Source organism: Trichoplusia ni, chromosome 6 (genome assembly GCF_003590095.1).
Source record: "Trichoplusia ni isolate ovarian cell line Hi5 chromosome 6, tn1, whole genome shotgun sequence".
NCBI lineage: Eukaryota > Metazoa > Arthropoda > Insecta > Lepidoptera > Noctuidae > Trichoplusia > Trichoplusia ni.
In genome coordinates, this window is record NC_039483.1 from 11171953 (window position 1) to 11195329 (window position 23377).

The 23377-nt window shown below is 37.7% G+C and overlaps 1 protein-coding gene across 1 annotated transcript; it reads left to right on the forward strand.

Annotated features, from left to right (window-relative positions):
• The first annotated feature begins 16072 nt into the window (after positions 1–16072).
• LOC113495450 lies at positions 16073–18532 on the forward strand. The gene is made up of 2 exons (XM_026874174.1): positions 16073–16325; positions 16454–18532. Exons 1-2 carry the CDS (start codon positions 16121–16123, stop codon positions 18361–18363), a joined length of 2115 nt encoding a protein of 704 aa, XP_026729975.1. The 5' UTR covers positions 16073–16120; the 3' UTR covers positions 18364–18532.
• Positions 18533–23377: the final 4845 nt, after the last annotated feature.

Below are 23377 nucleotides of genomic sequence, written 5' to 3' on the forward strand. Positions count from 1 at the left end.
CCCTGGTGTTGCGAATCCTGGGTCAGCTAGCTCTTAATCTTTCAACTCTGACCACTCAGGAATACCTAGATTAGTGGTGGGTAGCATTGTTGTTAGTGAGCGCAATACATATGCCTCCACACTCACTGACGCATTGGGATTGTGACATGATTTGACGCACAGTATAATTTTATGTTTGATTTTTGTTTGTCTCTCTCCCACACCTGACACCCAACCACTCACTGATTTACGATTAAGATTCAACAATTGTAGTGTTTCCTCTGTAACAAACGAAGCTTGTGACCCTTGGTGTAACAAAGCTCTCACAACGTATTTGCAACCATTCCTACTATTTACTAAAACATTAGCAGTAGCTAATAGGACACTGTTTGATTGTATATGTTCACTAGAAAAGTTAGTTACAATTTGCTCATCATTAGATACATAATTAGACGTACCTGTAGGTTTGTCGTTCGCTATACCTGAACTTGAAGTTTCCCCTTGCTTTGGTTTCTCGATGTATTGTCCTCTCTCGAAATGCAGAAGGGTGTGATGACGCCGTCCACATTTTCTGCAACACGACGACTGTCGACACTTGCTCACGGAGTGTGAAGGCGCCAAGCAATTGAAGCATAGTTTCTTCGTCTGAACAAATTCTTGCCGTTGTTTTGGTGCTTTTTCTCCAAATTTCTCACAAGAATAGATGTAATGTTCACCATCACACAAGGCACATTTTGCTTCGGGCCCTTTTCCACCGCTGCTGCTGGTAGCTAGTTACTGGTTACTGGTGATAGGCTCCATTTTCCGCACGTAGGCTCCAAGTCGGCCCATTGTGCGTCAAGTGGCTTTGGGAGGCTGTCAGTCCAGCCATGCCAACTCCCTCCAGAAGCGCAGAAGTCTCCTGGGACGTTCGCAGGCTTCTGTGACGGAGCTCGGTGAACCGAGGATCCCTGCCCGGCATTCCGCGACCCTCGTGCACTCCAGGAGCACGTGTGCCGCTGATTCTTCATGTTGCAGACAGCCTCTACATAGTGGACTATCTGTAACATTGATGGAGAAAAGGTGTTTATTAAGTGAAATGTGCCCGGTCAGCGAGCCCACCACTATTCGTAAGTCGACACGCTTCAGCCCAATCAGGCTGCGAGAAGGTCTCGGTGAGCGGATAGGCACCGCCTCCCTTGACTGCCTCCGTTCACTGTAGCCCAGCGATCGTTGTGATTGTTAGTAGTCTGTCGCCTTAACCATGACCTGCACTGGCCAAAGGGGACAGGTAGATATGGCCGGCGGCCAAAGATCCGCGTGTCCGATCCCCTCCTCGCCAGCTGATCAGCAGCGTCGTTTCCTAGGGATCCACTGTGGCCTTTTATCCATTGCAGGGTCACCACGTTGCCCACAGCAATGCGCTCGAGAGCTTGGTGGCACTCTTGTATCAGCGACGACGTGATAATGTAGTTGTCCAGTGCCTTAAGAACCGCCATGCTATCGGAGAGAATCCTGATGGCTTGGTCATGGACCCCTCTCCTTTCTATAGCTCTGGCCGCCTGGGTGATGGCTACACACTCGCATTGGAAGATCGAGTTGTCTGCACCCAGAGGTATTGATATGTTGATGTTCAGGTCCATTGAGAATACTCCTGCGCCTGTGCTTGAGTCCGTTTTTGAGCCATCTGTGTAGACGCGTACCTCGTGTATTCCCGAGGAATCTTGTTTGTTTTCTGTCGTTTGTATTGTGTATGCTTTGTTGAAGACATACATCCTAGGTATTCGATCACATGGTGCATTCAGCATTGGTGTGGACTCAAGGCTTCTGTGCCATATGTCACCATGGTCTCTAGATTGTGCGCGCCACAGTCCTGAGTGTTTTAGTCTTGTAGCAGCTACCGCTGCCTCTTGTTGTATGAAGAGGTCTAGCGGCGGCAGTCCAAGCAGCACCTCCAGAGCCGCTGTTGGTGTTGTTCTCATGCATCCCGTGTCAGCACAGCATGCAAGTCTCTGGAAGCTTTGTCGTTTGTCAATGGCGGTACTTAGTTTGGTTCTGGGCCACCATACTACCGCTCCATATGTGATGTTTGGCCTGATTACGGCTGTGTACAACCATAGGGTAATCTTGGGTGAAAGGCCCCATTTTTTTCCCATTAGTCTTTTACATTGCCAGAAGGTGATACAGGCTTTGTTGAGTTTTTGTTCTACATGTTTGTTCCATAACAGTTTGTTGTCCAGGGTCACTCCCAGATATTTGACGTCACTGGTTAAACAAAGTTCGGTGTTAAATAGTTTTGGTAGTTTTAGTCTTGGTAGTTTGCGTTTGTTGGTGAATAGTATGAGTTCCTTCTTAGTCGGATTCACGGAAAGCTCGTGGTCTATGTACCATGTTTCGACTGTCCTTAGAGCAGAGCTCATAAGATTGCACAAAGTGCTCTCACAGGGTCCGCTGATTAGAATGGTGATGTCGTCTGCATAGCCCACCGTAAAGTGTCGTTGGGCGTTGAGTCTCGTGATGAGCTCGTCAACCACCAGGTTCCACAGAAGCGGCGAAAGGACTCCCCCTTGAGAGCAGCCCCTCGCCATTTACGGTGAGTTGTATGGCCCTGTTCCTGAGCATGTCATCCGGCTACCGTTGGATCAACGCCATGTCGTACTAGAGCCATTGCAATGCTGGTGAAGTTAGTTTTGTCAAAGGCTCCCTCTATATCTATGAAGACTCCTAGGGTCGACTGCTTTGCTGATAAGTCCCTCTCGATGGTGCTGACCACACTGTGTAGTGCAGATTCTGTTGATTTGCCCGCGCTGTAGGCGTGTTGGTTTGCTGCTGGTAACATTTGAATGGAAAACCTTGGGTTTCGCTACTGGTCTGGGTTGCACTATTTTAATTTTAGTACTCTCTATCATCTCTAAAGCTCTGAACCTCGCTTCTAGAAATGCTTGCAATTCCGACCAACAGGGTATGTTGTTATTACAGGTTATGCTAATTTGTTATTCCCACAATTTTATACTTTCAGCATCCAACTTCGACACAACTGAATAGTTAATTACCATATCCCAGGTATCAGTCTGCACACCCATGTTTTTCAAAGCTTTCAAACAAGTTGCAGTTGTGTCTACTAGTTGTTTGATTAAACTAGCCGATTCCACTTGTACAGGTTTTTGCGTAAACAAAGTCTTCAAAATTGCGTTGCTGTTAAATCTCGTATTATTGTAACGTTTTATTAATTGGTTCCAAGCTTCACCATAGTTTGTATCCGTTATAGAAAAGTTTCGTAATAGTACCTCAGGTTCTCCAGATAAATGCTTTTTAGGTAATGCAGCTTCTGTACTCGTGACAGATGTACATTGTCATGGATTAGAGTATGGAACAGGTCGTAAAACGGTTGCCACTCCTCGTACTACCGAGTGAATGTAGGTATCCGTATATTTGGCAACCTTATTCCGCGATTCTTGAACTCTAGTACGTCGACGTCGCTTGCTGCGGAGTATTGAGATAAGGCGGGTTGAAATTTTTATTCTTCCAAAAACGGCTGAAGGGCTTCTCTTAAAGTTGATCTATAGTTGACGTATATTTCTTCAAATTGCTCGTAAATGTTTTTCTCAAAATAAGCATCTTCTCTGTCCGCATCAGTAGTTTTCATAATAATACACTTATGACCCTCCTTGAATTCATTCCTCAGTTCTTCCAATAAGTCCAATCTTGTTTGTAAATAAGGACGTTTTATTCTGTCTTTCGGTAACTTCTTATAATTCTTTTCGCTGTTTTTCAAGTTTTCCAGTAACTCATTCTGGCAGATAATTAAATCCTCCATTGTTATATTTGTTTCGGAATGTTTAATCGAAAAATATCACGATAAGCACGACAACTTCACTGTAGTTTTATAAGTTCGTAACACTGAATAAAGTCTATGTATTTCTATTCACTAATAAGTCTATATTTTAAGTATGAGAAAGGATAGACTCGAGTAAAGATAATGAAATTCACTATATTCCAAGTCAATACATAGAGAGATTAAGATTAAATTAAACTAAAATGAGGTGAGATTAAAGAGGTATGAGTCACGCGCACGGTAACGTGTCGATTGGCGAACTAACTAATAACCACGTAATAAGTAATAAAGAAAATGATCAGGCCTTACAGCGCGGCACACTTATTATGATGAGCCAGGTAAAACGTGACACGTGTTGTACGGTTGTTAACCCGTACATGCTCCCGAGGGCGAAGAAAGGGTTAGTAGATATTAATAGATGAATGAAATAGATGAAAGGTGAGTTTTACAAGGTGAAGATTTTCAATTTTCTAGTAATCACTAAATTATAAGTAAGGTTAGTAATGAAGGTAATAGACAAAGATGTAATAAGTACAGGATTATAAATTATCGCGACAGTGTAAATCGGGAAGAGAAAGCACGCGAAAAACCGGCGGAGACGCTCGGTCTTCTTTTTGCAAATACTCGCTAGATTTTGCTACCTTGGGATCACTATTAACTGATAAGCATTGCCCATATTCCCTACTATCACAGCACTCACTCACTGCACTTTTCACTTTGACTAAAGGTTGCCTTTTTTCCCTAACTTCACTGCACTCAATTAAAACACTTTCCCTTACTGCATGCACCGGCAGTACCTCTTCAGTAAGCCTCGATGACGCTGGACGTCTGTTCTGCCGACGCCTTCGCCAGTAGTATATGATGGAGGCTAGTAGGATTGATATCACGAGAACATATATGACGGCATAGTGATGCACGTCATGGTAAGATATTTCGTTATTTATAGGTTCGTTTTGCTTAAGGATGTCAATATTTTTCTGTACCATTTCAAACTGTCGCAAGATGTCGAATTATTATTGGGATCAATCTCGAGACGCTCGGGAATAGAATTATTGAGGATATGATTAATGGAAGGGATACCTGGAGCATCTAACCTCGCTTCAATATTGATTTTACTAGAGAGCTGTTTGACAGGATACACCAGGAAATCTTCCTCAACATTCAAAAGACCAGCATTCCTAAGTTTGGCGGTTGTACTTTGACCCTCGCATAGAAATTTGATGTGGCATTCATCGCAGCAGAAATAAAAGTATCTGTTGTTCGAGGTTAATTCCTTCCAAGTGTTTTTGCAAAGTTGTTTCACAGTCTTGCAGGTCCTGGTTTTAGGTATAGTCCCACATAAGTTATGATCATCGCTCAAGTGATAAATAGGATTTCTGTTTCGTTTCCATAAAAAGAAAAAACAAAACGTAATTCAATCAGACCAATTTAGTTTCTTTTTTTTATCGTTGTTCTGCCATCCTGCGGCAGCAGTATCGAAACGCCAATCTGTTCGTTGTTCATGTACGCACCAAACCAATCAAATTCGACGGCATGACTCGCGCGAAGTTCGTTAGAGTCGCCAACGCCTCCTAGCGTCAGTTTTTTCAAAAAAGGAAGCGCGCGCGCGGCACGTTACGATATCGCGGCTCAACTAAAACCGAAGAAACCGATTACACCTCCTATTAAAACCGTGTGAAATCATCAGCCAGTAGCCTTCATCATCTCATACCAACGGAGTGGAAGCTCAACGACTAGTGCAGGTCGCAGCCCAGGATTCACGAGGTACGTGCGTGCATTGTATCTTTCATTAGCCTGTCTAGGATCTCGCAGAACAACAAATAATTAACGTGTTTTTTTATCGTAAGACCACCTCCTGGTCTCCCCAGAGTCGCATCCGCATCACAATTTCATTTCGGCTGGTGCGAGTTGCTACATTTATTTGGTGCCTGTAGTGCTCCCTGCGTCACTTATATTACCCATTGGCTCGGTCACACACCAGTATCAGGAGGACGTGCGCGCACGCTCACCGTTCGCACGCAACTGACAACTCTCCCCGCTACTCGTGTGTACGAGACAACAACATTTATTGAGTATAGGACACTACATCCCTTCCTTATTATTAATTTTATTTAATTCTTATTAACTTAATATGTTCATGTACTCTGTAATTTTGGACGTTATTAAAATCAATTGAATCTCTTTTATCTTGCTATGTCATAATCAACTCTTTTAATTTAATCGCTGTCACTCCCATTCCCATTTTGAACTTGTTTTGTTGCACTTTCCTCTCTAGTTCTATTTTCTTCAAATGAATTACATTCTTTCTCAGATGCTGGCCAGTCTCTTCATTCCTTACTAATACATCTCCAGTCTCCCCTTCAGTTCTCTCTTGTGCCTTCCTTTTCCTATCCCCATATTCTTTTCCTTTTTCTTTTATAATGGCGTCTCTGTCTCTAACTTCCGAATCTTCAATTCTATAATCATTATCCAAAAAAGGTGGGATTTTATCCCGGTTTAATCTTCTAAAAAAAGACAGCCTCTGAAGGAGTCTTACCTTTAGGAGTTACTGAGTGTGGTGTCGAGTTGTGTCATCATAAGATATTCCCAGACGCTCTCATGCAAATCTTTTTTATCAACCTGGCTTATTTTTAACCGCTTTAGTATCTCGATTTTGCCTTTCTACTTCCCCATTCTGCTGAGGCCAGTAGGGTATCGTGTTATATAGTCGCATATTACATTGTTGGCAGAAATCTTTGAATTCCTGACTTACGAATTGAGCACCATTATCAGCAGTTATAGAGGTAAGATAACCAAGCCGGTATTAGTCAAGGGACCCATTAGGTCTATGGCAATATCTACCCACGGAACTGAAGGCAATTCCCTTCGTTTCATAGGTACAGGATGACTCTGCAATTCCACAAGAGTACATCCACTACATTGTTTGACCATTTCTTCCGCATCTTTGTCGATTCGCAACCATCACACCTTAGTGCGCAGCCGACTTTTCATGGCTACTATCCTCGGGTGCCCCTCGTGTGCAGCATTGAGTACGTCTTTCCTTAATTCTCTTGGGATAACAATTTTGTCACCTCTAAGCAGAATGTTATCGTAGAAGCAGAGCTCAGATTCAAACACTTTATAACGCTTTACAGACTCATCCCAGTCATTATTGTACATTCCTCGTTTAATGTTTTTGATATCTTGATCCTTTTTTAAGGGGATGGCACATGAACATGCTTGCTCGACTATTTGTTGAACAAAATCATCGACGTGTCCCTTTGGAACATCATCGTGTTTACAAAGTCTTGATAAGGGATCAGCGATATTTGTTTACCCTGGTCTGTATATTATTTTGTACCTATACGCCTGGAGTCTCAGGACCCATCGCTCTACACGCGCACATGGTTTTGACCTCTTCCCAAACAAGAATTCAAGGGGTTTTATGGTCTGTGATGAGATTGAACTCCTTTCCGAATAAGAATATATTATAAATATAAATAATAATAAATAATAAATAAATGCGGACAACATCTCATACATTGTTCTGAACCCAAAGTAAGTTGCTATAGCACTTGTGTTATGGAATTCACATACAACGAAGGTACCACAAACACCCAGACCCGAGACTTGACCCGAGACTGTACTTACTTTCCAGTTCAGTTAACGTACGATTCCTTGGTCCTTGTCTATGTCTCTGAATAAGTACGGCTCCAAACCCTACTGGGCTTGCATCAGCAATAACTTCAGTCTCGTCAGCAACATCGTAGTATCCTAATGTTTCCACGGTCGATAGCGCCACTTTTAGTTCTCGGAGTACGCAGTACTCGCGTACTTTTAGTTCTTTTCCCCAATCATCTGCTATTTATTGCTTCTTTCCTGTCTTTTGTCTCAGCAACTTCCTTAATGGTTCTGTTCTTGTCGTTAGGTTAGGCAACCATTTATTAATATAGTTCACAAACCCTAAAAAGCTTTGCAGCTCTTCATTATTTCTTGGAATAACTCTGGCGCGCCATACAAGGTAGAGGGTAGTTCTCTCTTAATATCGCCTTCTAACAATTCTTTTATTTTGTCTTCAACTTTTCCTTCAATCGGGATCGTTATTCTTCGGTAAGGCTGTGTGCGTTGGCATTCCTTATTGACTGGTATCTCGACCTGAACATCCAGTAAATCCCTTGAACCATTATTGATAACGTAAACTGTGGCTGGCTCTGTTCTTTTGTTAACCCGTATAGCAGTGTCAAATGTTCCTTTAACATCCAGTGGGACTTTGCTTCCATATGCGTATAGTGTCTTTTTTGTTCCTTTGGCTTCATTACGAATTTTCATTCCTTCTTTCTTCAAGCTATTCCAGGTTTTATCTGTAACTACATTTAAATTACACCCAGAGTCTATAAGTACATCCAATTTGAATCTTCCCACCTCGCATTATATTACTGCATCATCATTTAAGTTGAAGATGTAATAACTCCCTTCACCTTCTTTTGATTTCTCACCCGGTTCTTCCGTTTCTACTATATTCACTTCATTCTTACTTCGCTTTCTTTGGCTTTTACTATTATAAGACTCTTCGTTATCTTCAATTTTCCGTTTTTTTTTTTTGGTAAAGACTTACACATAGAACTAAAATGACCTGTTTTGTTACACGAGTTGCATTTTTTCCTTTTCGCTGGACAAGTCTGATTTGCCCGCGTATGTTCCTTGTGCCCGCACCTGCTACATTCCTTTGTTCCTTGTCTACTTTCCGTATTATGTCCAGATGTTTGTCTTTCATTTCTGTATTTTCTGTCTGTAAACTTACTAGTAGTACTTTTCACGCGTTTATCTCGTCTGTTGTATTTTTTTTTCATATTCTTCCAGTTGATGTCCTACAATCTCCAGCGTATTAGCTTCTTTTATAATTTTGTCTAGTGTGACATCATCTCCTAAGGTTAGTATTTTTTTTCCGTAATTCTGCTGAAGAACATTTTCCGACTACTTGCTCTATCAAATGTTCATCTGGCTCGTAAACTCATTTTCCTGCTTGCTGTCTAAGTCTAATTACATTTTTTTTCGAATTTCTCTCCTTCCTTGTTTTATCTGACGAAACACACGTCTCTCAAATATTTTGTTTTGTAAGGCAGGAAGTAGGCATCAAGTTTCTGAATTGCAGTTTTGTAAACGTCAGTGTTCTCTTCTGGTCCAACAACGTATGCTCCTGGTATATTGTAAATTATTTCTTATATTCTATCCTCCAAAAAGCAATAAGGTTGCTCTCTTTTTAAATCTCCACTTATCTCGCTGCATCTAAATAAATATTCATAGACCTTTTCCACCGTACCCAACGTAAGGCTACTACCGCATTGTCACCATCAAGGTCGAGCTTTTCTGGGGTCGGAAGGATATTCGCCATTTTGTAAAGTAGGTTTGGGGCAACCTAGAACCAATGGACCTTATGGTCAGGCTCACCATTTACTAATACTTCACAATTTAGTCACATACAACTAGTACGGCTCATGATTTTATCTCGGCCCGTACTACCTTCACACACACGTATGATTCACAATTTCATGTTGTCCCATAATGCCATCACACACACGTATGATTCACAATTTCATGTTGGCTCATACTGCCATCATACACACGTATGATTCACAATTTCATGTTGGCTCATACTGCCATCACACACACGTATGATTCACAATTTCATGTTGGCTCATACTGCCATCACACACACCTATGATTCACAATTTCATGTTGGCTCATACTGCCATCACACACACCTATGATTCACAATTTCATGTTGGCTCATACTGCCATCACACACACGTATGATTCACAATTTCATGTTGGCTCATACTGCCATCACACACACCTATGATTCACAATTTCATGTTGGCTCATACTGCCTTCACATACCGAAACCAGTACTAAAATATCAAATAATGGAGTAACATTCTTTTTAATTAATAACACCACTTCTGACAAGATATAGGTAACTTAATGAATAAAGAATGATTTCGGCTATGAAGTTGCGGAATACTTAATGAATTATTATTAAAATAAAATATGATATTGAACAAGGTAATTACATTCATAATACTCTTAATTAGTATTAGTATATAACACCAATGAAATAATAACCTCTAATTCGTAATCATAATGTTTACAATTTATTTATATTTTTTTTTCAACCACAAAGATTAAATACTAATATCATTTTCAGGTGCCAAATTATCCGGTCCGGACCATCAACATGCTAACTATAGCCCTAGTATTCCAAGACCCTAGGTTCCGATAACCCGTTAATGACAAAACGTCAGCGCGGAAACTTAAATCTGTGATTTTATTAATTTGACCGTGAGCCAGCATTGCATTATCGTATTTTGGAGGGGCAAAGCTACAAAATCACCTATTAATTTCTAACCAATACTTATCGCAACCATACATCATCCTACCTCCCTTTTTATTTTATTATTTTAAATGACCAATATCGAACGTGAAATGAAATAATGTAATTATTCCACTTACTTTTGTCCTCGTCGCCACTTGTAGTGCTCCCTGCGTCACTAATATTACCTATTGGCTCGGTCACACACCAGTATCAGGAGGACGTGCGCGCACGCTCACCGCTCGCACGCAACTGACAACTCTCCCCACTACCCGTGTGTACGAGACAACAACATTTATTGAGTATAGGACACTACAGTGCCGAAACCCGGGAGCTTCCATTTTATTCTTATCGAATCGCCATATTGGTTTTCTGGTTAAAGGTAACATAAAATAATCTCAATCGATCTATTGTTTTAACAAACCATATCGCATTTTGAGTTATCCCATCGGAACTATCAAACCATTCCATTAATTTCATAATTATTCATAACTAAACACGTCACGTAAACGACCTAAGTAGGTACTTATCCTAAATTCGCCATCGAACAAAAAACTATAACAATAAAACTTCCGATTAGCTTGTGAGGGTACCTATGCCGATCTAACTACAAATACCGTCCTGTAATACTAAGTAGATTATCCGTTTTTATTAAAGTGCATTTCGTAGTAACATTTTGTTCATTAAATACTTTCATTCGTAAAAACGTACGTCGTTTAAACATACCTACGAGTATTATTATTCAATGTAGGTAGGTAGATTGAAATATCGTAAACCGTTTCTATCAAAATAACGTATCTGAAAACAAAACAATCATTCAAATGTCGACTTAAAAACATACTACTAACACAGCAAATTACACATCATCTTTAACAATGCTGTTTGTTATCTACCTCTGGGTCATGGCATACTGGTAATGGTTTGGAGATCTCCCGTGGCGCTGGTTGTTCTCAACCTCTCTGCTGGGCATTGGAACTGCTGCTGTCTGTATCATGACTCTTCCTCTGTTGCCACATCGTTCTGCAACTGCTATTTACTATTATTTATTTACTTCTTTAAATTGAATATAAAATTAAATGTAATATTTCCTTGTATGTAATACTTCCTTGCACTAATTGAATATTATTATGAAATTGTTATTGTTATTGTCAGTACCAATATTTTAATTTGTTAGGGTGTAGTTTTAATTGAATTTAAGCGCTTCATGTTTATATATTTAATTCATTGAATATCAGATTGTGTATTATGCCTTAGGATTTAATTTATAACTTTAAACTTACCACTTTATTTACAGTCACCAACATATGCACTTGTTCGGTCCTACATCGATCCCACACTGCCTTATACATATATCCACTTAAAACAAATCCACCCAATAACGCACCACATAAACACATACACTATCAAAGCTTTTTTATGGTATAATCATCGCTAATCCACATTACACAATAATTTATAATAACAAGCGCCGCCATGTTACTCATTTGATTGCATCACCAGACCATAAACTAAATTTGGCATGACAACTCATGTTATGACAGATGAGTGGTACAGATAAAAAAAAAAATTGATAATTTAGTAAATATTTTGGATTTAGAATGTCACCACTGTTTTTTTTTTTTTTTTTACACTACAAACATTTTAATTTTATAATTAGTGTGTATATAATTATATTCCAGCTTTTTCTTATCTTTATTAAATTAGTGATGTCACCGTTAGCCGGCTATAGCCGTTATACGTCAGCATCGGCTGGTGCTGAAAATCAGCGCTGGGGCTCTGACTTGTGTAGGGTCTCAGCATTATGCTGAGCATCGGCCGTTTTGTGTTAATATGACGCATATTTTCCCCCTTCTATTTTCTATTTTAATTTATTTGTTTTTGTGTGTATGCGTCACTTTTTTAGCACAAATAAATATATTTTCTTTCTTCTTTCTTTCTTTCTTGTATCAGTTACCTAGGTACCTACGAATAAAACTTCTCGACGAGTCGGTGATTAAATTCACCGTTTATTCTTACGAATTGAACACAGAGGTAATCAGCTGTTGCAGTACATTGTGTCTATAGTTCTATACAGTCACCAATCGACCCTGTCATATCTGTGTATGCTTATAATAAGCAGCGAGTAGCTAGATTTGCTAGTTGGTAACAATAGGGTAGGGATACCTACACCGTACACGCGTCTTGTAACGTACCTATTTCAAGCGCGCCGAAGTTTGGTGCGCGTTTGGGTAGGATACACTGTCTTAGCGACAACTACCTACTTATTGCGGATGATACTTGCACATAAGTAGGTACATTCATTTAGTGCTTAATTATAATCTAGAGCAAGATCCCAGGGCCGCCAGACGTCACGTATTTTCTGACGGATGAAATGTGGACGATTGAGTAGTGTTAGTATGTACTATGATCCTATGCCTACCTGCTAGCTTGGTCAAACGGCCAATTTCCAGGTATCAGGTAATCAAGGTACATAAAAACATTACTTACTTCACGTAAATTCTCATGGGTGATTTTCATATATGTTTTAGAGTGTATAGCTAAAAATAAATTTTCAATACTCCCAGACACTTTCCGTCGGCCATATTGCTTGGCAGACGCCTTAAAGGTCTCAAAATAATTGGTTAACTTCACGTAAATTCTGACGCTCCATTTTTATATATGTTCATCCGACAACTATTTTAAAACCTTTGACAAAAAGACAGACCGATCCAAGGGGCCAATCATCCCCTAAACTAAATTTTAATATCTCTGTGAGTGGGAGCGCGAGAGCATTATCTACGCGCATGAGACTGAGTGAGACCGACTGCGCTGTTAAGGGCATAAAAATTACTTAAACAGATATTTTATAATTTTTAGAACTTTTGTTAACAAGTGAATTATGGCTACAAAAATTAAAAAAAAAATGACATATAATAAATAATACTAAAGTTTGCCGACATTTTTAATTTTTTTTTCTATTTATTTATTAGAAATAAAAAATATTTTTTAAAAATAACACTTATAGTTTTTCAAATTTTTTACAAATGAAATTTTTTTTTAATAATTTTATCAATTAAAAAACTTTCTAAAAATTTTTAGATGTCGGCTAATTTACTTTCATTTTCTTTAACTAATTATTTTTAATTAATATAATTTTTAAATAAAATAAAAAATTGGTCAGGTGACAGCTAACTTTATTGTAATTTAAAGACCCTCTTGAGGCCAACAGCTAAAGTCACTCCCAAATAAGTATTCAGTGTTCTGCCGTGTCTGTTGAGTGCATCAGCTGTGACTATAGTAGCAACGTGTGTAAAAAAAATAAAAATATTTGCAGTGTTTTGAAAAATATAATGGCTTCTCTAGTAAATTGTGTTTTTTGTAAAGATTCTGATGTTAATTTAATATTGTTCACGCAAGAGACATTAAAAAGGTGTCAAGTAATTTTAAAACATAGAAAAGAACATAACCTTAAGTTTAAAGACGTTGTTTTGCCAGGTGATTTATTCGAAAGTGGTTATCACAGACAATGTTATAAATCATTTACAGGGTTAAATAAAAAATACTTTCTACCAAAAAGTAAATCAATTAACAAATCCAATTCCGAAAAAAAATCATCAAATATTACAGAAAATTCAACTGTCGAATCCTCAACGACAGTTGAATTAGACATAACAAGTATTGAGCCAGAAGCATCTACTTCTCAGCATTCTAATTCAACAACCGATTTTTTACCTGATCCTATAACAATACCCAGCCCACCTATTTTACCTGAGTCAGTCGATACGGTTTCTCCAAATGTACAAGATGATATTGAGCACCTGGAAAATATTGATTTACTTTCTGATAGTAATACTGAGGTTGATACTGGTGTAAGTAATACTCAAAAGAGTCTTACTTGTATATACTGTAATCAACAAACGAAAAAGCACAAGTCCAAAAGATTGCCGCTAATTTCCTCTGAGCATCAAGTTTTTTTATCCAAAGTAAAAAAAGAATATGAAAATAATACAGAGTTTATTGATAAAATTGTGAATTATACCCATCCTCATGTATATTATCATAAAATCTGTCAATTGAATTTTTCATATGAAGCCTCATCAAACAAAAAAACTACTAAAACTGATTGGCATGATCTTCGTGAACAACATCAAGCTGCTTTTGCTGAAATATGCTCTTTTATCGAAGACAATATAATTAAAAAAGGACGCTGTTACTTTTTAACTTATATTTTTCAGAGTTATATGGCAATATTTGAAGAAAATGAAGAAAATAATGGTACAGATATTGGAGGCAATTTTAAACCACACATTTTAGAATCTAAGATTAAAAAAAAATTCGATAAAAAAATAATTTTTTTTTATATTCAGAATAAAAAGTTATTAGCGCCAAAAAATTTAGAGGCTATTGATGAAAAATCATTTGAAAATTTGAAAGACGATGATATTTTACTTAAAGCTGCTTTGTTGTTAAGAAAATCCGTCTTGAAAGCAGAAAAGAAAAAATTGTCTGATAATGTAACTGCGAAAAATTTGGAGGAAGGAGAAATATCCGTACCACAAGATCTACAGCAATTTTACTTCACTTTGATAGCCGGCAATAATCGAAAGCGTAAGAATAATCCTAAGTGTATCCGCCAAGTCAAGTCATACTGTGAAGACGTCATCTACGGTATTTACAATGGGAAAATAAAAACATCGAAACACATTATGCTCGGGATGGCTTTAAAAAGTCTAACGAGTAGCCGCAAAATTATTGACATAATACATAGATATGGACATTGTATCAGTTATCCAGGAGTGGAAGAACTCGAAACAGAAGCAACATATACGTCTATAAAAAAATCAAGTGTATGTCCGGAAACAATAAAAAAATCACCAGATCTTTGTACCGGCGTTGCTTTCGATAATTTCGATCGTTTTGTAGAAACAAAGACTGGTAAGGATACTTTGCACGATACCGTTGGTATTATATACCAAAATGTTGATTTAAACACCCCTGATGAATCACAATTAATAAACGTTTCTGATACTCATAACGAAGTAACTTTGAATTTGAAAAAAAGGAGACGGAGAACTTTTGAGGGCATATCAACAGAAATTAGTGAAGAACCGTTAGCTAAGAAAAAAAAGTCACAAAATCTGGAAAGCTCGGATCATGACGGTGAAAATTTACAATGTAAAAATTTAGAACTATATGAAACGATTGATACGTTGTGGATGCTTAGCCATGCTCTCCAATTACCAAACGTTCCAATGTGGGTTGGATTCAATTCTTTACTAGTTGATAATAACAGTCCAAAACAAATCGTTTCATACCTAACTCCGATAAATGAATCACCAACTAACAAATCTGTAGTTTTAGAAACAATGAAACAAAGTCAAAAAATTTGTAAAGAAGTCAACCAGTCTTCCATCCAAGTTACTTATGATCTTGCGATTGCAAAAGTAGCCTTGGAAATGCAAGCTACTTACAAACCAGATCTTGATAATTTATTTATACATTTGGGGCCGTTCCATATAATGATGGCTTACTTCAAAGCTGTAGGCAAAATTATCATGGATTGTGGCTTAACTAATATCATGGTACAGAGTAATTTATTAGCTTCAGGCTCCGTGAATGGGTTTCTTGAGGGTAAACACTTCAATAGGTGTAAAAGACTTCATCCTTTGATGGCTGTGGGGTTGGAAATTTTACATTTTAAATCATTTTTGGAAAAGAATAACACAGTGGTTACAGATCAAATTGCTGATGAAGTCGCACGTCTCAGAGTTTCTTCAGTATCTACACTAACAATTGAGAATGAAGAGCTTAAAGATCTAATAAATGACTATAATATTTATAAGCAGCAAACCCTTAATGGCGAGTTCGGTAAAACGCCACAGTTTTACTTAATTTATATTAACCTTGTTCATCACTATCTAACTTTATCAAGAAGCATTCGCAATGGAGATTTTGAATTATTTAAATTTGTATTGCCAAAAATTACAAATTTATTTTTCATGTGTAACCAACCGAACTTTGCTCGTTGGACAGTTAAATACAGTGATAATTTGCAAAAGGTTGCCCAAAGTCATCCTGACTTGTTTGAACAGTTTCAAAATGGTTTTTTTAGCATCCAAAGAACTAATAAATCTTTCTCAAAACAACCGATTGATTTAGTTCTAGAACAAACGATAAATGCAGATGCAGCAAGGAGACTTACAGGTAATAAATAAACACCAAGCAAAATTAATTTACAATAAACCTAAACATTTACATGAATTTATGATAACTTCCCATTAACAAATATTTCAAGCATAATTTTTAACATTGTATAATTTTTATTTTTTCAGGAATAATACAATTTACCAATTCCATCTCAGCACGTCAACGATGGGCCCTCAGTCATGACATAAGATCAACTGTAATTAGTAGTGTATATAAAAATTTAAATTTGCAAAAAGAACAAGATGTGACAGCAGAATTATCAAATCATAATATGAAAAATAATAGCAAGCAATTGAAACAATTTATAAATACATTTGACCAATTTATTAATCCGTTTAGTGCTGAAATACCACAAGATCTTTTACTTAATATTTCGTCTGGAAAAGCGGCCTCAGAGAAAGTAGAAAAATTTCTTCTTAACATTGAAAAAGATGGTGACATAAGACGTCAAACATTCATTACAGAATGTAAAGAAGATGGAAATAGATTTGAAAAGAGCATAAAAAAAGTACCACTAGAAAACTTTTCTGTAGATTATGTAAAGAAAACAAAAACGAAGGTAGGTGGAAAGGTGCAGGAAGTACGTATTCAGAGAGATCTGTTTGGGCGAATGCTTGGTATATCTATTGATCATAAAGTAGATATGTCCAAAATCTTATCATACCCCATAACTCCAGTACCATTATCCATGTGTCATTTCGAGGGTGGCATTTGTAAGACTCAAAAATCCGCATTGATGAAATCTTTGGAAAAAGGCGTACAACACGATCCACCTTCTCATGTTGATGTTCTGGTAATTGATGGTTTTTTTATGCTTCATACGATGAAAAATGTCCCTAAAACTTTTGGGAGTATCTCAAAAAAAATGTTACAAATGATGACCCAAATCAAAGCAACGAGATATGATGTCATCTTTGACCAGTATTTTTCCCCTTCCATAAAAGATTATGAAAGATCTCGTCGACATGAATCATCACAATTAGAATTCAACATTACTGGACCAGATCAAGTTCGTCCATCAGATTTCACGAAAGAGTTAAAAAACATCCATTTCAAACAGTCTCTTGTTGAATTTTTTACAACACACTGGGCTACTGATGAGATGATTCCATTCATTGATAATAATCAAATTTTTATTAATTTTCGACAATGCCACTCTTTCACTGTAATTAACAATAAAGTTATGTCTGAAATCCATGAAGATTTATCGTGTTCCGAGCATGAAGAAGCCGATACAAAGATCGTATACCATGTTTGCAACATCGATGCTCAGGCTAATTTTGTAATACGATGTTCAGATACTGATATAGCAGCGATAATGCTGGGAAATATGCATCATTTGAAAAATAATGATTCTCGAGTTTGGATTTTGACCGGCACTGGTAACAAGCAGAGATATGTTGACTTAAATGCTATCTACGAACAATTAGGACCGTCGTTGTGTCGAAGTTTACCAGCATTCCATGCTATGACAGGATGTGATTTTAATCCAGCATTATTTAAAAAGGGCAAGCAAAAGCCGTTTAATATTTTGAAGAAAAATGAAGAGTACCAACAAGCATTTCACCGTTTTGGTACGTTGGATTTTGTTGGTGATGTAGATGAAGAAGAACGTGTATTCAACATAATACAAAAATTTATCTGTGATGTTTACAACGTTCCTGGAATAATTGATGTAGATGCTGCCAGACTACAGTTGTTTATTAATACATACATGGTATCTGATATAAATGAAGAATTCAATCGAAAGAATTTAAGAAACTTCGATGCCAGTAACTTACCACCTTGTAAAAGTGAGCTTTGGCAACAGTTTCGACGGGCTAGCTATATCGCTAGTCTTTGGAACAATGCAAGTATGAAGATGATAAATATTTTCAGCCCCGAAAACAATGGCTGGACACTACAAGATGGTAAATATGATTTTCATTGGTTCGATGGAGATCAATTACCGGGTTTTGTCAGTGAGTCGCTGGAAGAACAATCAGGTAAATTATTTTCGTTTCTCATATTATTTGTATCTCTTTACTTTTTTTAGACCTTCATTGTTCACCTTGTTTTTTACAGAGGAAGAAAATAAGGATAATGCTGATGATGACGATCACGATTTAGATATTCAATTTCAAGATTGGCTAGATGATGAATTATCTAATTTCAACGATGATGATAATGAAGATTAAAAGCCACTGTTAAGAAATATTAAAGGATTAATATTTTTCTACTTTGTTTCCAAATTTCGAATAAATAATTCATTAAAAATAATTGCTCTTATTTAAATATAAGTGGTATTTTTAAAAAATATTTTTTATTTCTAATAAATAAATAGAAAAAAAAAATTAAAAATGTCGGCAAACTTTAGTATTATTTATTATATGTCATTTTTTTTTAATTTTTGTAGCCATAATTTACTTGTTAACAAAAGTTCTAAAAATTATAAAATATCTGTTTAAGTAATTTTTATGCCCTTAACAGCGCAGTCGGTCTCACTCAGTCTCATGCGCGTAGATAATGCTCTCGCGCTCCCACTCACAGAGATATTAAAATTTAGTTTAGGGGATGATTGGCCCCTTGGATCGGTCTGTCTTTTTGTCAAAGGTTTTAAAATAGTTGTCGGATGAACATATATAAAAATGGAGCGTCAGAATTTACGTGAAGTTAACCAATTATTTTGAGACCTTTAAGGCGTCTGCCAAGCAATATGGCCGACGGAAAGTGTCTGGGAGTATTGAAAATTTATTTTTAGCTATACACTCTAAAACATATATGAAAATCACCCATGAGAATTTACGTGAAGTAAGTAATGTTTTTATGTACCTTGATTACCTGATACCTGGAAATTGGCCGTTTGACCAAGCTAGCAGGTAGGCATAGGATCATAGTACATACTAACACTACTCAATCGTCCACATTTCATCCGTCAGAAAATACGTGACGTCTGGCGGCCCTGGGATCTTGGACTAATCCGTAAGTTTAACTTTGTATCGAAATTCTTCGCACGTTAACAAGAAATAATATCTCCTCTCCTGCCGCTTCTCGGAAAACCTACCCGCAGGGGTACATTAAAAAAATCAAAATGTAATGAAGTAGAATATTCGACTCAAGATTTACCGTCTTTGCGTAGGAAACGAACCATTTCTTATAACCGTTTAAATAAAGCGCTGGAGATAGGTATTTTAGCCGAAAACGATTCTTCTCAACTAAATTTGTTTTTGTCATATTTTCAAGACATTAAGCAACATGCTGCTAGTTTTGAGGATGCGCATTTTACGATCCAGGAGATTCTCGATGACCCTGAAAATGAGGACAATGACCTTCAAGAAAGGTTTGATGCAATGTATTACAGATTATTGTCAATCCATCGAACGTTATATAAAACTGAATCAACTCGGTCTTGCGACACTTCTCCGTCGAATATTCGATTACCGAAAATCGTGCTTTCTAACTTTAGCGGCGACATTAAAAAATGGCCTGAGTATTATGATACGTTTAACACCTTAATACATAACTCAACATCGTTAACCGACACTGAGAAGCTTCATTATCTCGTATCGTCTCTGAGCGGCGATGCGCTGCTTGTTATCAAGCTTTTCCTGACACACGAACACTACCGCGACGCATACGAAGCACTCAGCGCGCGCTATAAGAATAAGCGGGAACTTGCGTTTACGCGTTGGCGGGATATTTTGAAAATTGAATTTAAGGTTTACGACGCGCACGCATTTAGAAGGTCACTCGATTTATTCGAGGAAAACTTGAGTATTTTAAGGACTATTAATTTGCCGGTTAACCATTGGGATTTCATTTTAGTGTATCATATCTTATCGAAGGTCGACCAGAGGCTTCGTCGGGATTTTGAGGAAAAACATTCCGATGTAGAACTACCTACTTATAACCAATTGCGAAATTTCCTGCAATCCAAGTGTGAGGCTTTATTGCGAGACACACATTTCGTTGAATCGGACAAACCTCAACCGAGGTCTAAATCTGCTCACCCGCAGCGCCAACCGCGCAGTTCTGCGTCACACACACTCGTTGCCGCTAAGCCCGCTACTACACCACAACTGAATGAAGGGGTACCAACTAATGTCCCATACACAAAAAAATGCACGTTTTGTTCAGATTTCCATTCCATTGCCGCATGTCCCGAGTTTCTTAAAAAATCGTTTGATGAACGTTTGCAGATCGCTACTGAGAAACACTGGTGCTTTAACTGTTTGAATCCATCTCATCAGTTAAAAGATTGTAAATCTATATTTTCGTGTCGCATATGCAAGAGAAACCACCACACCTTACTCCATCGCGATAAGTCTAGTGAGTCAAATCAGTCTTCATCGACATTAGTGTCAAGGTCGTTAACACACACCACTGTCCTACTGGCCACAGCAATGATTCAGGTCCGTGATGCCTTTGGCTCAATGCAATCGTTCCGAGCTCTTTTTGATACTGGAAGTCAAAGCAATTTTATCACGGAAAAGGCAGTGAAACGTCTAAGCTTACCACTTAGTCCAACTAACGACAACGTCAGCGGTATCGGATATGCTTCAGCGCCGATTTTTGGTGACGTCACGTGTTTGATAGGCACAAAGGATAAAATCCTATTTAAATTGAACTTGCACGTCATATCAACAATATGTGGCGATAAACCGATAGCAAAACTTAATACATCTGGGTGGACCCACATTGAATCGAAACCCTTAGCAGATCCTGGTTTTGATCTCCCGGGACCTATCGACATATTGCTCGGCGCGGAGGTGTTTGCTGACTCGATTCTAAATCAACATATCAAAGGCAATGCAAATCAACCGATAGCTCTTAACTCTGTTTTCGGTTGGCTTTTTTTGGGCAAAACTCGTCTAGCTTCAAACACCTTAGTGCACGCATCGGGAAAAAACGACATCGACTTGAATTCGTTAGTTTAACGTTTCTGGGAGTTAGACTGCGTACCCAAGGCGTCTCTTCTGACTCCAGAGGAGGTGTTTTGCGAACAAAAGTTCTTATCCGACCATTGCCGCGATACGTTTGGACGATACACAGTACGCTTACCATTCAAAGATGATGAACCGAAGTTTGAAGGTTCTCGTGACGTTGCACTTAGACGATTTCATGCAATAGAACGTAGGTTGTCTCGTGACCCTGACTTACAAAAGGATATACGCGAATTTTATGACAGATTACTTGGACGCCGGTCATATGTCTTTGGTTCCCGGGAATGAACTCAGTCAGGGGAAATATTATATTCCACATCATTGCGTCTTGCGTCCTGACTCTGCTACCACCCGTCTCCGCGTTGTCTTTGACGAGTCGGCCAAGGATGCCCACTCTCGGTCTTTAAACGACACTCAACTAATCGGTCCCAAGTTACAACCGAACATTTTAGAAATTCTATTGCTTAAATTACCGATTTAGGGTACATAATATTGTTTTTATGGCTGACGTTCGACAAATGTACCGTCAAATTCTTATTTCCTAAGCCGGTCGTGACTACCAGCGCATTTTTTGGAGAACCACTCCTACAGAATGTCTTCAAGAATACCGTTTGAATACTGTAAGATATGGCGTTTCATCTTCACCCTTTCTTGCGTGTCGTACTCTGCGACAGCTTGCCGAGGACGAGGGCAATCAATATCCCATCGCAAAGGGAATCATTCTGTCTGACGTATACAGGGTGTCCCAAAACTCAACGATAATCTGAGACCGGATTAAAAGCCAAGTTAAGCAAAAATAATAAAAAAAAATCCATATCACTCAGTTCAGCGATAATAGACAATTTAAATAAAAAGTTGAAATTCGACACCCTTGGTCGCGTTTTCAAGTCCTGTGATCACCAATGTCACAATTTCGCAGTGATTTTTTTAATTTTGTGATCTTTATTAAATATGCTGTTAATCGCAACTACAAATTATTGCAAAAAACATCGGTAATTTAATAAAATAAGTTAAGTTTTAGTGAGTAATCGTTCACAAAAATATTGTTAGTTAACTTTGACACTTTATATTGAAAAAAAAATGTACTACACTACCCTTGGCAAGTTATTTCAAAAGATGGCGCATTTAATCAAGATTTTAAAATGGTGCAACACTTGCCACTTTTCTTGCCTTTATAAATTTTATTTCTTATTTTTTTCAAATTGAGCTCATTTTGAACAACTCAACATTAGGAATTTTTGTTACTAAAATTTGTTATTTTTTGTTTCTGGTCTGAAATAAAATAATTATTTTTAGTAAAGAGGAAATTGAGTCAGTTAATAACCATTTTTTATTGGAAATAACATAATAGATAATTATAATTTAAAAAAAAAACAATGAACGAACCATCGTAAAACTTTTTATTTAATTATTCTCCTTAAACTAAAGTAAATGTTCGAATTGTCTTCCTCCGGCACGAATACAGGCTCTGCAACGCCTTACAAAAGACCTTTTCACCAGTCGTGCAAAATTCCTTGCATTTATTTCTTCTGACGCTGCATCAATTTTCTGGCGAAGTTCTGATAGATTTTGTATAGGTTTCGAATAGACTTTTTTTTTTATGCATCCCCAGTAAAAAAAATCAACTGGATTTAGATCGGGGGAACGAGGAGGCCATAAAATTGAACCACTGCGTCCGATCCATCTGTCAGGATATTCTTCGTTCAAATAATCTCTTACAGCCCGAGCATAGTGCGCGGGACAACCATCTTGCTGAAACCACATTTCTCTGTAGATACTAAGCGGTACGTATTCTAACAAATTTGACAAATCGTTTTGAAGAAAATGCAAATAGGTGGCGCCATCTAAATTTTGAGTTAGCTCACATGGTCCAATTATTCGTCCGTTTAAAATTCCAGTCAAAATGTTTACTTTGAATTGGTATTGGGATCGGTCTTCACGCATTAAATGCGGATTTTCGACGTGCCATTCATGAAGGTTGTGTAAGTTTAAATACCCGTCTCTTTTAAATGTTGATTCGTCGGTCCATAAAATTTTATTTAGGAATTCCGGATCTTCACGATATTTTGCTAACATTGTCCTGCAGAAATCAATTCTAGGTGCGTAATCTCGTGGTAACAAACTCTG

What these genes read in the sequence shown, in the direction of transcription:
- LOC113495450 (XM_026874174.1), top strand. Translation starts at nt 16,121, where the DNA reads ATGTGTAACCAACCGAACTTTGCTCGTTGGACAGTTAAATACAGTGAT. An exon ending in TGCAGCAAGGAGACTTACAG is followed by an intron (nt 16,326 to 16,453) that starts GTAATAAATAAA and finishes TTATTTTTTCAG; the next exon opens with GAATAATACAATTTACCAAT.